Here is a 12,854-nt window from a genome sequence, read left to right as displayed (position 1 = left end):
AACTCTTTCAATTTTGAAGTAAAATTTTATTGGCTTTGATACATTTTAATCTCCACAGCGTAAAGTAATTCTTGCACTCCTTCCACTGGAAATACACTTGGATGCAAGCTTGGCAGCTACAAAAATATACTTAGTACTTCTATATCCATAATATTTCATTCATAATAATTAACACAATTGATTCTGAAACATATAACATAGGGGAAAAGGCAATAAAGATAAGCACCAACATTAAACAAATTATCTGAGGCAAAAACTTAAAAAAAAATCTACCATTCTCATTTCAAATTTCAATACCATGTTAGTCCTCAATCTCAACAAATATTACATCTTCAATGTTTGGCAACGAGTTGAAACATTGGCAAAGGAGACACAAACTACTCTGTCAACTTTTCATCACAACTTACATTTACTGTGAAGTAAACACATAAAATCACACTTATCACATTTACACAAGAACTTCATCATTCCAGAAGTTCTTTGATTTTTTTCATACATACACAAACAGACTGCGATGGCTTATGGATGCAAGAAGACCCGCAGTGTAAAATATCGCATCAGCATAGACTAGTGTCATCCTTAAAACAAAACTACATTCACACCATTTTCTTTCTTTCATTTCCATCACAGAATTTTCTAGTAAAAAAGGAAAGGAGGTAAAACCAAATAAGGAGTCCAGATTTGTGAATGGTACCTACACCAGATATGATATAGCTTTACAAGTGACATGACTGTAACTTTAATTAGAAAAGGGAAAATTAATAAACCTTACCAAGATGAAATGTGAACAAAACTTCAAATTTTACCAAAGTATCAGCCAAGGGGCAGGAATAGTTTTATGTGGCTGTATATAAATGGAAAACAAACAGATAGTACGGGACTTAAGGGTTAATTTAAACTTATAACATGGTAACCACTTCAAATAATTATCAGCAACAAAGCAGTGATGAAAAAGAAACTTATTTTGTGATGCAAGACATGTGCCATCAACTTTTAAAACCAATTTGTTAACCAGAAGTAAGAAAAATATATGTAAGGTTACAAAATTAATCTATAAAAGAATTGCAACAGAAACTTAAGAACAAACAAAAGGAACTCAAGCATAAAAAGACCTGACAGCTCACTAGGTGCAAAAGTCTGTTTGCAATAATTTCATTTCTCTCCAAAATTTCTTATGCGTTTTTAAAACCATATATGTCTTGTGATGTAACAAAAACAAGCACAATTTGTTAAAATACAAAAGTTTGGTTATGATAGTAAATGTACTACATGAGTGCCTGTGAACAATAAACCCTTATGTTAATCTAAATACCAACTGCTCATTCAATGCCCTTCAACTAATGACAAAGGCAAGCAGCTAGCCTATACCGAGCCAAGTGCTCTGGCAGTAATTTACATCAATGTAAAGGAAAAATCAGGAAAGTTTGAATCTCTTAATGTGAAGAAGGAAATGAAACATCAGTACTATGTGCTTTGGTAAAAGTCACCATTCAGTAATCGAGCAGGGAAGAAACTAATTGGATAGTGCTGATAATACAGCCAGTATTTGGTTAAATGATGTTGGAAATAATAAAGACCGAATTACAAGAAAGAAAACTCAAGTAGGGAAAAAGCTACAGTTTTTGCAAGCAATTATAAAAATTTGTGAAAAACCAAAATTTTAATGAGACAGCTGTGAGATGCTCATGAGAGTCTACAGAGCCCTTTGAGTTAATGCTAATAGTAACAGGAAGAATGATATTCCATCACTTATAACTATTCATTCACTTCACATATTTGTTAACTACACAATCTCTATCATTTCAAAATTAACAGCCGAGCCACTTATCAAGAGCTGTGTGTCTGAAAAAACTACCACAGTTAAGAGGACACTAGGTATGACACTACAGTGACCATTCATATAATCATGTCACACAATACCAATATCACAAGTTTGAATGCAGCATAAATTAAAAGCATGCTAAGCATTTGGAATTTTAAGTACAGTTTTCTGTTGAGAACTACAGAACAATTAGTCTGTACTATTGGCCTGTATGTTTTTTCTTTGTCAGTAAATTTAAACTATGTTCCGAGGCTTCACTACAATGTGACAGGATACCATATTACTCTCTTTGTTGGATGAAATTATTGATGTTACCATGCTCATAATGAGGATAGGTAATATTTCTACTTGATGACAGTTTGCAATGAGATCCAACATACACAAGTCTATTCCAAAAACCAGCCCAAGGACAATGCAATGATACAGATCTGACTTCACAAGAATCCGTCAGAGAAAAGCACTTACCAACACGGCCTTGTCTTTTGATTTTAGTTCATAAAATAAGAACAGTGTTATTGTCATGTGACAATTACCATACTTTCTGAAGTTGAAACACAAATTTAAGTATGCAACAGAGAAACAGCATTAAGCCATCTGTGAGCATACAGTGTTTAAAATATAAGACAGAAAATATGAGGGCTGTCAGTCACAAAGAAAGTCCATTCTCCATGCTTCTGAATGAAGTCACTTTCAGAATAGCATCAAAAAGAGATTTTCAATCTGTCTCCTTACATACAAAAGAGAACTAAAACCTTGAGGTTCAAGCGGTAAAATTACAAACATGGTCAGACTAAGAAGGTCACACTAATTTTTAAATAATGCGCCGCAAACTGGCACACTGCCTCCATCAAATAAAAACTTTGAGTGGCATCTGTTTTTTTTTTTCAACATTTCTGGTTAAGTAGTTCATTAGGAATTAAGGTTGAATCAGATTTTTAAAACAAGGGTCAACAAGATAAAATGCAAAGTAAAGGCAAGAAAGATAAAATGTACGGACAATTTTCATGTCGAAGTGTTGGAGAAATTAAAAATCTAATAGCACGTGATGTGGTCATAAAATTGGAAAGCAATGTGACTTAAATCAGGGGACTAAACTATACCTTGAGATAAACAAATATTTAAACCATAAATTATCCTTATCTTGATTCTATCCTTAAACCTCACACTACCGGAAATTAAAGATACAGCCATTCTATAGAACAGGCTGCCTGAATACAATGCCTTTCATAAACAGAAAGCCATACTAAATATCTGGCAACCATACCCCATCTTAAAGCATGTCATAATCAAGATAAGTATGACTTAAAGGAAAGGCTACATTCACCAATGAAATTATAGTGTAGATATGGGTGCACATTTTAGCTCAGACTATAATCGTTCCGGCAAGCAGCTCAGGAAACATGATGCATTAACACAGGGATCTTTAAGTCAAGGAACCATAAAAATAAAAAACTAAAACATCACAGATTGCAAAAAGATGAAGCTTGCAGGGGCATAGTTCTTCACAAATTTGAATGCCATCTGAAAAATGAACCTGCGCTTCATAAGAAAATCAGTGTTCACTTGTTCAGAGCAATCATCTTAATTAGGGCATTAAACAGCCTGCCAGAGTCCAAGGACAAAAACAACTGAAACAGCGTTGAAATAATTTCAGACTCTCCAATTTGCAGATTCAAGAAACAAAAAATTAATTAAACATTGTCAACAACTACTAAAATTTGACCACAGCAGTACAAAGTCAGCGTGCCTTTCACTCTAAACAGGGTACTGCACAAAGAAAACAAAGCCTGGTGAAAGTAAAGCCAAGCATACAGCACACAGGTTCACGTTGCTTATGGGGATGAAACAGGATATGTTCGCAGAAGGGCTTATCAAAACCTGCAACATCGCCAGAGGCAATTGGTAACTTGTTCAGCAAATCCGATTTAACTACAATTGGTCTCGTAGCTGGTGAGCAGAGCTGCATCGACAGGCTCCATACAGGACGGACAGGTGAAGCTGCGCATTAACCAGTCATCAATGCACTTTTCATGGTAGATGTGCATACAGGGCAGATAGCGCACAGGGTCTCCCACCATGAACTCAATCATGCAGATGACACATTCCCTGTTCTTTTTGCAGCCGTCGTAGGCCCCAGAGGGCAGGTGCTGGATGAGGCCTGCCCGTTTGGCTATCTTGACCTGCTCCTCCTCCGTCAGGAAACTCACGGGACGGCATAGGTTGGGCGAAGGGTAGTACACTGGCATCGAGGGGACATTCACATTTTCTTGGTACACTGGCGGGGGGCCCATGCCGATGCCGATGGGGCCCATATGATCGCTGGATGTTGACTCTCGCCCCGCGTCGCCTCTGTCACTACCTCTCAGTAGCGAAATATCGTCTGTGGTGGAGCCCTTTAGGCAGTTGCCCATCTTGTACGATGCACCAACGCAGAGCTACGCCGAGCTACGCCAAGATACGCCAAGCGCGAGTCAAGCAAGGGGCATTACTCTTCCAGTGGAATAGTCATTTAAGCCCCCAGCCTGTTGTTGAACGCAGTATCAAGCTTGAAGGCCACGAACCAGAACCACGACAAAGCACAAAGCAGTCCACCAGCCTGGGTCCACCAGCCTGGGCAATGGACCTTTCCTTCACACTTGTTCTCGACACCACGTCCGAAACGAACACCAACAATCTGGGGGCCCTGGCGCTGCGACTGGCTTTGTTTATTTCCCGAACCACGCTCTCCCATTGGACGAGAGCCTCCGGAAATGTGTTAAAATCGGGTTCAAAGTCAAAGCCAGCTCGTGGGGAGGGGGGAGAACACAACGCGTTTCGCACGCAACACTTCTGCTACTACTGCCTTTGCGCAACACAAGGAAAGGCCCCCTTCTTTGCGCGACGTTCTTCTGTCTTGCGCCTCAGCATTTACAATATGAGGAAAACCTCAAATCTCTGGCTCTAAAGCAAACCCTTGTGAAACCAGCGGCGACCTCCGAATTTCTTTGCGAGAAAAACTGCGGTCGCAAACTGGTATGTCAGTCACAGTCACGAAAGCGGTTTCCGGGTGCGAAGCAGTTCGAAGCTGAGACTCCAGAAGGGTGCCTCTCCTGGCTCGATCCGGGACGGGACGTTCGGCACGCAACACTGGACATCTCCCCTCCATTTCCAGTTTTTCTCAGTCTTTTCAGTTGAACTTCTTTCTGCCCGCTCTAGTAGAAACTGTTTTTATTTCATCGTTTTCCATGGACCGGGTTTAGAAGGTAACGTCTTGTAGATTCAAGTGTCGTCTGCTAAGTTCCCACCGAGTGTCAACAACAACATAGCAGAACATGTTTGTATTTGACAGGACTTTCTAGCTACGCCTACACCATCTGTCCTTGTTGGAACAAGTTTTACTGTTTTCCTGCATATGCTCACAGTCGCGTAGGACGTCTCCCCATGATGACTCTTCTGTGATTGTACCCGAGTGAAAACGCGTTCCAGAACGTAACTCGTTCATTTGGCGAGTGAAAGTCATTTGCAGCAACTTTTACTATAGAAACTGACGGATGCAGTCTATTTGCATGTTCATTACAGACCCTTCTTACCTCTATCTTCGATCAATGACTCCAATCATTCATTTAGCCCACATTCTCAATTGAAGGTGGGACAGCAAAGTTTATTTTTAAAACTTGGGCCAGTCTTGGTTTGTGGGTCAAATCCCTGTACACTGTCTAAAAATTTTGTCCTTGCGTTTTCTGCAGAATAGAGAGGTTTGGCTAGAACATTTACATGAAATGATTATGCTGTCATTGTCAAACCTATGCCATTCAGTGGATCTTAATATTGTAATGTGTATAAATCATAAGTAGATGTATGAAAGATAGAGAGTGAAAGAAAGCTTTGTCCTAACATTATTAAAAATGTGCTTTGTGTTTCAGACACCATGTCCAACAATGAGAAGAAAGAGGAGGGTACCTCAATTCCAGAGGAATCCACCCAGTGTGGTGGGTCTCAGGCTACAGCAGAGATCGCTTCATCAATCGAGTCAGAGACAGTGTCGGATTCTGGCTCTGACAATGTCGCAGAAAAAGAAGTCAGTCTTAAAGGCTCTGAGGACAAAACTAAAATAACTCTGACTGATTTACCCACAGAGGTAGTATTCAAAAGTGAAATTTTGGCAAAAATATTTTACCTATTTAAAATCTTATCTATTCATTTCTGCTGTAAAGGTTTTTCTTCAAATTTGCTCATACTTGAGCGCACGACTTCTTATGCAAACTCTAAGACTTGTCAGCAAGAGACTGAATGAAATTTTGTCTGATGATTTTATTTGGAGATCTCGGATCTGCAAAAAATGGGGACAAGTTTATCCCCCTATTCCAGGTCAGGAAGCTGTTTGTTTTTATTCTTTTTAACTGGGGCCTTGGAAGCTTGCTGTTACCAAAGTGCAAACTGTCTTCGTGGTCATTTACACAGCATTTGCTGTATAAAATGGCGTACAATGTTAACACTTTGGTCAACAGCAAAATTATTATAAGAGTTTTTTAAATCTCAATTATCTCAATAATATTCATTTAACTTTTAGCGGACAGAGACTCTGTTAACTGGAAAGCTGCTTGCATAAACCTGGAAGAACAGCAGGAACGTTGGTCCAATATGCAAAGTGCAATGAAACATATATCTTGGAGAGATGTTCATGTAGCATCTATTGATGCAATTATGCTCATCAACGTATGTATTTTTTACATTCAAATTTTTGCAAAAAATTTGGTTTTTAATGACACTTTTTTAAACTTTTGTATGAATGTGGACTTTCTCTCCAGAGAGGAGAGCTCTGTGTTTCAGGTTCACGTGATCGAAACCTTGCTGTTTGGGATGTGAAAACATGTAATCCTAGACCCCTCACATACACTGAAGCTCACAAAGGGTGGATATGGGGTCTTGCTGCCAAGTCTGATTCATCATTTTATACTTGTTCTTGGGACTGCACAACAAAACTTTGGACTTTTGATGAAGGCAGGCTTTCAGCAAGTGACACTTTTAAGTAGGTTTCATTTACATAGAAATTGGATGACTTTGGCAATGCCATAATAATTTACTTATTTTTTTCCCAAATAGAAATGAACGTGCTGCTGCTGCTGCAATGCTGTGTGTGGCTTGTGGACCTAATCTTCTGGCTGTTGGCACATATGATAAACGAGTCATACTCTGGGATCCCAGATGTGAGTCAAAGCCAATTCACTCATATTCTGCTCACCGTCGTCCTGTTCTGAAGCTGTGTCTCTTAGAAGAATCTGGCACAACTGATTCAGTTGTGTCAATTAGTGAAGATAAAACTTTAGCTGTGTGGGATGTTCGTGCTGGAAAGATATTAAAAAATAATGTCAAGGTAGCATTTTATAACCAGTAGATTTAATATTTACCTCAATTTAGTTTAGGCAAATTAGGTATATGACTTTCTTTATTTTATCCTCGTGTCTTTCTAGATTGGTGCCAGTGACCCAGAGAGTACAGCCTTCCCCATGAGCATGTCACTCAACAGTAATATGCTTTATGTTGGTGATTCAAAAAATAAATTACACTTGATAGATCCTCGTAAGAGTTCCCCCACAAGATTTGATGTGATTGCTGTAAGTTATTCATTTTGGTTGAGGGTTTGGTGAATATTTAAATTTTCTTTTTCAACTAGATTTTTATTTCAGTCTTATGATGCTGGTCACAGAGATCAGTGCAAGATAACTGCTGTTCGACATGGGTTAGGCTGCATAATCACAGGATCCTCTGATGGAACGGTTAGAGTGTCCACACCTACTCACCATCCAGAGTTTATTACGAGTTTCACAACTATAGGCACAGAAGTGGCAGCTGTAAGTCTTTAAAGATGTTGACCTATCCTGACTAATTTTCTACCACTGCACTTCTACATGTGACTTTTATTTTCTTGCAGCTTGATTTTCAACATGGCATACTTGCAGTTGGTTGCACTAATTGTGCTGTTGAGCTCTGGGTTCCTGATCAGGAAGTTGATGCTTAAGGTAATACTTAGCATGAAAGAAATAATAATGAATTTTCATCATTCAAAGATTGCTTTGCTAAGTTGTTTATTGTGTTACAGATGCTGTAGTGCCCCTGAGACTACCAGCTAAATCATGTGATATAGTGCAGATCTATGCACATTCCTTAAAACTATACAAAAACTTTCCTCTTCTTTTGGATAAAAGTTGGTACAGAAGTTAGATTATTTTTCTACCTGTGTATCTGTCCTTACTTTTTTTGAGAGTGTAAGCTGTATTAAAATGTTTTCAGAGTCTTGTCAGGTACATTTGATTGAGGAAATGTATTTTAAATGATTTAAAATTCCCCCCTTAGCCAGTAGTCTTGTGTTTAACTTATGTTTAACATAATATTTACCAAAGTTATTTCCCCTTTGGATGAATGGGAAAAGAACAATGCTTTCAGTATTTTATGTCTTTGCATGCTTTCTTTCCTATTTTTTTTTTTGGGTTTGCAGAGTGACGTGTCTTTTTAGGTGTGCGACCTTTCTCACTAGTTTTTCATAGGAAATTGGTTTACTTTAATATCTTTAGGAAAGAGGTGTGGATTTTTGAGCAAGTGTTTCTAGTCAAAATTGTGAAAACAACAACTCTTTTGACATTTTTACCCTATTTTTTAGGCTTAAATTTAAATTTTGCTAGAGTGTTTGTATTTCTACTGTGACCATTATTAGAAAGCCATCTGAAGGGCACATCATCAACTCAGTCAAGTTCCATGCTGCTAGCAGTATCAACACTAATACTCCTAATTTTGTTTCCAATTTGTTGCAGAGTACTTAGAGAGCTTAACTTTACTAGTAGATGATTTGACTGACAAACAACTACACAGATTGATAAGTGTTTATGATGTCAAATTTACTTCCAAATAATCAGTGGTTCATCTTTAATGTATTCTTATGATTGTTGGTGTACTGTCAATTAATCAATTTGGGTTCCTTTGTGGAATCAATCAACATAGATCGAACCATAGTAAAAGCTGTTGTGCTCATTATGAGACCACTTAAGTAAGTAATGTAAGATCATAACTTATTTTTTATAGAAAATCATTCACATTGTTTATTATGTTAACTCACATATAATTTATTTACAATAAAAAAAGTAGTAGTGTTTTGGTGAATATGAATACAAGTCAAATGCACTTTTCCTTAGGAGACTACTTTCTGCTTTCTTTCATGGTACAAAACACTTGCAACATAACAAAGGTTAATCCGATTAGAGTGATTATATGACACAATTACAACTAGAAAAGCTTACAGGACTTAACACAATGATACACACATTGACAAAAACTACGGAACCACACTACTATACCAGGATTTAGCAAATTATTTTCATATTAAATAAAATTAAATAAAACAAAATTGGGAAAACATTCTATAACACATAACAAAATGACAAACAAGCTCGACAACAACTCATTTCATGGCATTAATGGCATACCTAATTTATTTTTGAATGACTTCTTGGCTTTGCACATATGATTTTACAATGACTTCTTTCCACCGGACTAAAGCAGGTAAAAACCTTACTTTGAATAGTATGATAATTCACTGCATCATTTATAAAATGACAGCTTCACAAATATGCCTTGTCTATAAGTTCATCCCAATTCACATGAACAGAAAGGACTTGTTGCAACCATACCTCATAGTGCTGTTTAAACTCTTCAGTGAGCTCCACTTGCTGCCCAAGAACACTCTGGATACTTGTATCAACAGTTGATTTGAGTTCAGAATCAGGCCCATTGCCATACCTTCTATTGTTAAACCGATCTACATTGCCTCTAAGAGCACATTCTTCTGCTTGGAAATCCCATGGACGAGCATCGAGGTCGTTACCAAAAGCCCAATCATCGTTCAGACGGTGGCGAACCTTGGAATAAATAGCACTCATTGTTTTCATGTTTGATTTTCTCCATTGACGACCAAGGTATTTGGTCTGCATCTTAAGAAGTTTCAGAACATACAGTTGCATCATTGCGTGTCTGACTTTTAAAGTCCGTTTTAATATTGGAGCAGATTTGAATACCACAAGCATCATTATTCGAGAGTGTTTCCACTTGGTAAGTTTGTTCAATATACGAAGGAGATTGACACATGAAAATACATTTCTCCAAGAGTATAGTTGGCTGTCCCCAATTTCTAGACTCTCTACTGTCAGTTCAGGCTGTTCGCCAATGACACAGGCAGGGAAATCCAGAATTGGAATCACATTTTTTGCCCGAACATATGCTGTAATGTTCTGATTAAAAAACTTGAGAACAAGAGGAATGCAATTGGCAAACACAAGATGCTGTGACATGAACTCAAATTGATAAACATGGTTAATTTTAAAGTGCTTTAGCAATAGCAGCAGTATTCCAGAAACTGCTTTCACAATTATTTCTTTGTGACGGTTAACATCTGTGCCAAGCTTCATTGACTGAACAACAGTCATTGGCATTTCTTCAGGGAGTACATCAGCCATGATGTTAATAGTCTCAGTCTTGGCTTTGGAAGTTGGAGCAGCAGCTAAAAGAATTTTTAACAAAGAAATCACATATTGTGGCAGATTTGGTAACATGGCCTGATAGAGGATTTCTGCTGGAGTGAGGGGCACCTCAGGTTCCTGAACAGAGAATGGGCTCTTGGCCATGACTTCTTCCTTTTGTATTTGGAGTTCAGCTAAAGAGGTATACATGTGTTGCTTCAGAACAGAAACACCCTCATGGATTGGTTCAGGTAGTCCAATCAGAGTATCTCTATCCCCCGGCAGGGGAAAGCCGACAAACTTCATTCGAGTATTGTCCAGAAAGTTGTCCAAATCTTTGGCACGAACTTTAGGCATCCATGGCAAGCCTTTTGCTTTGGGTGGTTCAGGCGTTTCTGGCCTGGGGCTTGGCGTCTGTGGAGCATCAGCGTTCTCCGCAAACATCCCATTATTGGAGTCTTCTTCACGGTCTTCATTTTCAGACTGTTCAGATGACTCAAAGTCAAGGGCAAAAGTGACATCTAATGACCCCTGCTTTATGAGGCTTCGTCTAAACCGACGACTGCTTTGCTGGTTGTCTTGAGCCACTAAGAGATCTACTGCACTGAAAGGCGGTGATGAGGCACGCATCATTTGGGCAATTTCAATTGTGTCTTCCTCGATGATGGGCAGCTCTGCATCCTTGCGGTATTGAGCCTTCAGCTGCTTCAGGGCACTCATGCCACCCAAGGTTAGCAAGATTACTTTCCACAACAACAGGAGTACCTTTTTCATTGGAAAATGAGGAGCAGAGCCACTGCAGAACCTCGTTACCATGGAAAGGAGTTGCACACTGAGCACATCTTCTCCAGTTGCATTAGCAAGATCAGACCGAAAATGTTCAGCTTGCTTTTTGTAATTTTCGTCGCCATCATTCAAAGACAAACGCATGACCTCAACAATAATATACAGAACACTTAAAATTATCCTTAGGTCAGTTGAATCAGCAAGACTGACAGCAAGCTTACTTTGAGCACTTATTGAAGCAACACTGTTTTCAATGTTGATGTTGAGGAGATCAACAAATGCAAAGAAGACACCACATTCATTCAGAAGCATCACATTGTAACGTGTAGCCTGCTGCTGCTCTTCGTCAGATTGCTGCTCTGCCCAGCAACCTTGCGCTAAGTATAAGAAGCATCTTGCCGCTCTCATACGGCTTTCACTTTTGGAAACCTCAAGCAGATCCAGCCACTTTAGGATCAAAGACTTCTGTTGGTCCTGAGACAACTTCTGCCAAGAGGGACTAAGATGAGCATCTTCCATCAAATCTTCAAATGCCTTCACATTCAACTGAAACTCTGGTTGTTCTGTGTAGCTGTACAGCTCTGAAATTTCATTCAGAGGTGAATCACTATCATCATAAATGAAGTCCAAGTCCCGATTCTCCAAACTCTCTGCATCACGATTCTCGTAATCTCTCTCTCTATCCATCTTGATTCTTTTTGACGCAATTTCAACCAAATTAACTTTTTTCATACGAGGAATTCTGTATTTTGTTCTGTTTTCTCCAGAGTATTCTCCAGATTCAGCGTTGTCATTTCCATTAGCATCCATCTTCTGCATCCATCATCCAGCTCTAGGCAGAGATGGCAGCCAGTCAGGCTCGTGCGGCCTAGAAACAGAGAACAAGTGAATTAAAAACCAGCACCTTATCTGCAACAAATGGGGAAAAAAAAATAGCTTAATGGACATTGTTGTCATATTGTTAATTATCGCCAATATCGAGGTTTACTTTAAGACATCTGTCAAAACCGGCCTGTATGAATGGATGTAAGGATTGGATATCTGAAAACGCTCTTGCAAAACCTAAACATGGATCCCACCAACTAATTTTCTCAAAAATATGAAAATTCCAAGGCTTAACTGTCTGAGGACAACTGTAAACAAAACACAAAGCATCAAAAAGAAAGTCCCCATTGAACATTGGAGGTCTCTAGTGCACTAAAGAAACCCACACTCTCTACTATAATGAATGGTGATTCTTCAAGGAAATGCCTTTCCTAGATATTAAATGAATATATTAGAAACCTTTTATCATTGGTAAACTCAGATCTCTTTCTTATTGATGGACACCTATTTTATGTTAAACAACTTTGAAGAAGTTACCATGAGCAAACTTTTGTTTGTTTGAGGGAGATCAATACACCACTTAGTTTCAGAATATTCTGTAAACTGGCCACGTATTTTCATTCATTTTTGAAACGAGAAATAAATGAAATGACATAAGTCAAACTAACCTGCATAGCTGGAATTTTATTGTCAGTTGACATCTTCTTAAATAGTTACATTAACACGGTAACAAGATGAAATGCACTTGAAATTGTGGGTGCTGCCTGCTACTTTCCACCCAACCGGGCAATGTATTCAATGAAACCATGAAATGATTGACAGCATTAAAGATCCTGACCAATCTTGACTTTTTGACTGACGTCACAGTGCAGGCCACAGCCTCTGCCCTGTGCCGAAAGCAAACGTGACGTCATGACGGGCCCCATGTCTGCCAA

The 12,854-nt window shown here is 38.7% G+C and overlaps 3 protein-coding genes across 11 annotated transcripts; 1 reads left to right on the top strand and 2 right to left on the bottom strand.

Annotated features, from left to right (window-relative positions):
• Nucleotides 1-5: 5 nt before the first annotated feature.
• Nucleotides 6-4,483, bottom strand: LOC117648619 (RING finger protein 11). The gene has a single exon (XM_034391227.1). It carries the CDS (start codon nucleotides 4,231-4,233, stop codon nucleotides 3,748-3,750), a length of 486 nt encoding a protein of 161 aa, XP_034247118.1. The 5' UTR covers nucleotides 4,234-4,483; the 3' UTR covers nucleotides 6-3,747.
• Nucleotides 4,484-4,700: 217 nt separating this feature from the next.
• On the top strand, nucleotides 4,701-8,967 carry LOC117648617 (F-box/WD repeat-containing protein 9-like). Of its 9 annotated transcripts, XR_004587915.1 has the most exons (11): nucleotides 4,861-5,064; nucleotides 5,725-5,939; nucleotides 6,016-6,169; nucleotides 6,372-6,517; nucleotides 6,610-6,830; nucleotides 6,905-7,175; nucleotides 7,273-7,416; nucleotides 7,489-7,653; nucleotides 7,734-7,821; nucleotides 7,902-8,006; nucleotides 8,611-8,967. XR_004587915.1 is itself a non-coding variant. In XM_034391217.1 (10 exons), the coding sequence occupies exons 2-9, from the start codon at nucleotides 5,730-5,732 to the stop codon at nucleotides 7,818-7,820; spliced, it is 1,398 nt and encodes a 465-aa protein (XP_034247108.1). In that variant the 5' UTR covers nucleotides 4,701-4,834; nucleotides 5,725-5,729; the 3' UTR covers nucleotide 7,821; nucleotides 7,902-8,106. The 9 variants fall into 9 exon arrangements, 8 of the variants coding, with proteins under 8 accessions (XP_034247108.1, XP_034247107.1, XP_034247115.1 ...); XM_034391217.1 differs by lacking the exons at nucleotides 4,861-5,064; nucleotides 8,611-8,967 and adding an exon at nucleotides 4,701-4,834 and having other exon boundaries at nucleotides 7,902-8,106; XM_034391216.1 differs by lacking the exon at nucleotides 8,611-8,967 and having other exon boundaries at nucleotides 7,902-8,106.
• On the bottom strand, nucleotides 8,277-12,832 carry LOC117648616 (striatin-interacting protein 1 homolog). The gene is made up of 2 exons (XM_034391215.1): nucleotides 12,588-12,832; nucleotides 8,277-11,962 (listed from the first exon to the last, which is right to left on the bottom strand). The coding sequence occupies exon 2, from the start codon at nucleotides 11,911-11,913 to the stop codon at nucleotides 9,415-9,417; it is 2,499 nt and encodes an 832-aa protein (XP_034247106.1). The 5' UTR covers nucleotides 11,914-11,962; nucleotides 12,588-12,832; the 3' UTR covers nucleotides 8,277-9,414.
• Between the last annotated feature and the right edge of the window lie 22 nt (nucleotides 12,833-12,854).

Source organism: Thrips palmi, unplaced genomic scaffold, assembly GCF_012932325.1.
Source record: "Thrips palmi isolate BJ-2018 unplaced genomic scaffold, TpBJ-2018v1 HiC_scaffold_3, whole genome shotgun sequence".
In the NCBI taxonomy this organism is placed as follows: Eukaryota; Metazoa; Arthropoda; class Insecta; order Thysanoptera; family Thripidae; genus Thrips; species Thrips palmi.
This window is presented reverse-complemented; position numbering and strand designations above follow the sequence as displayed.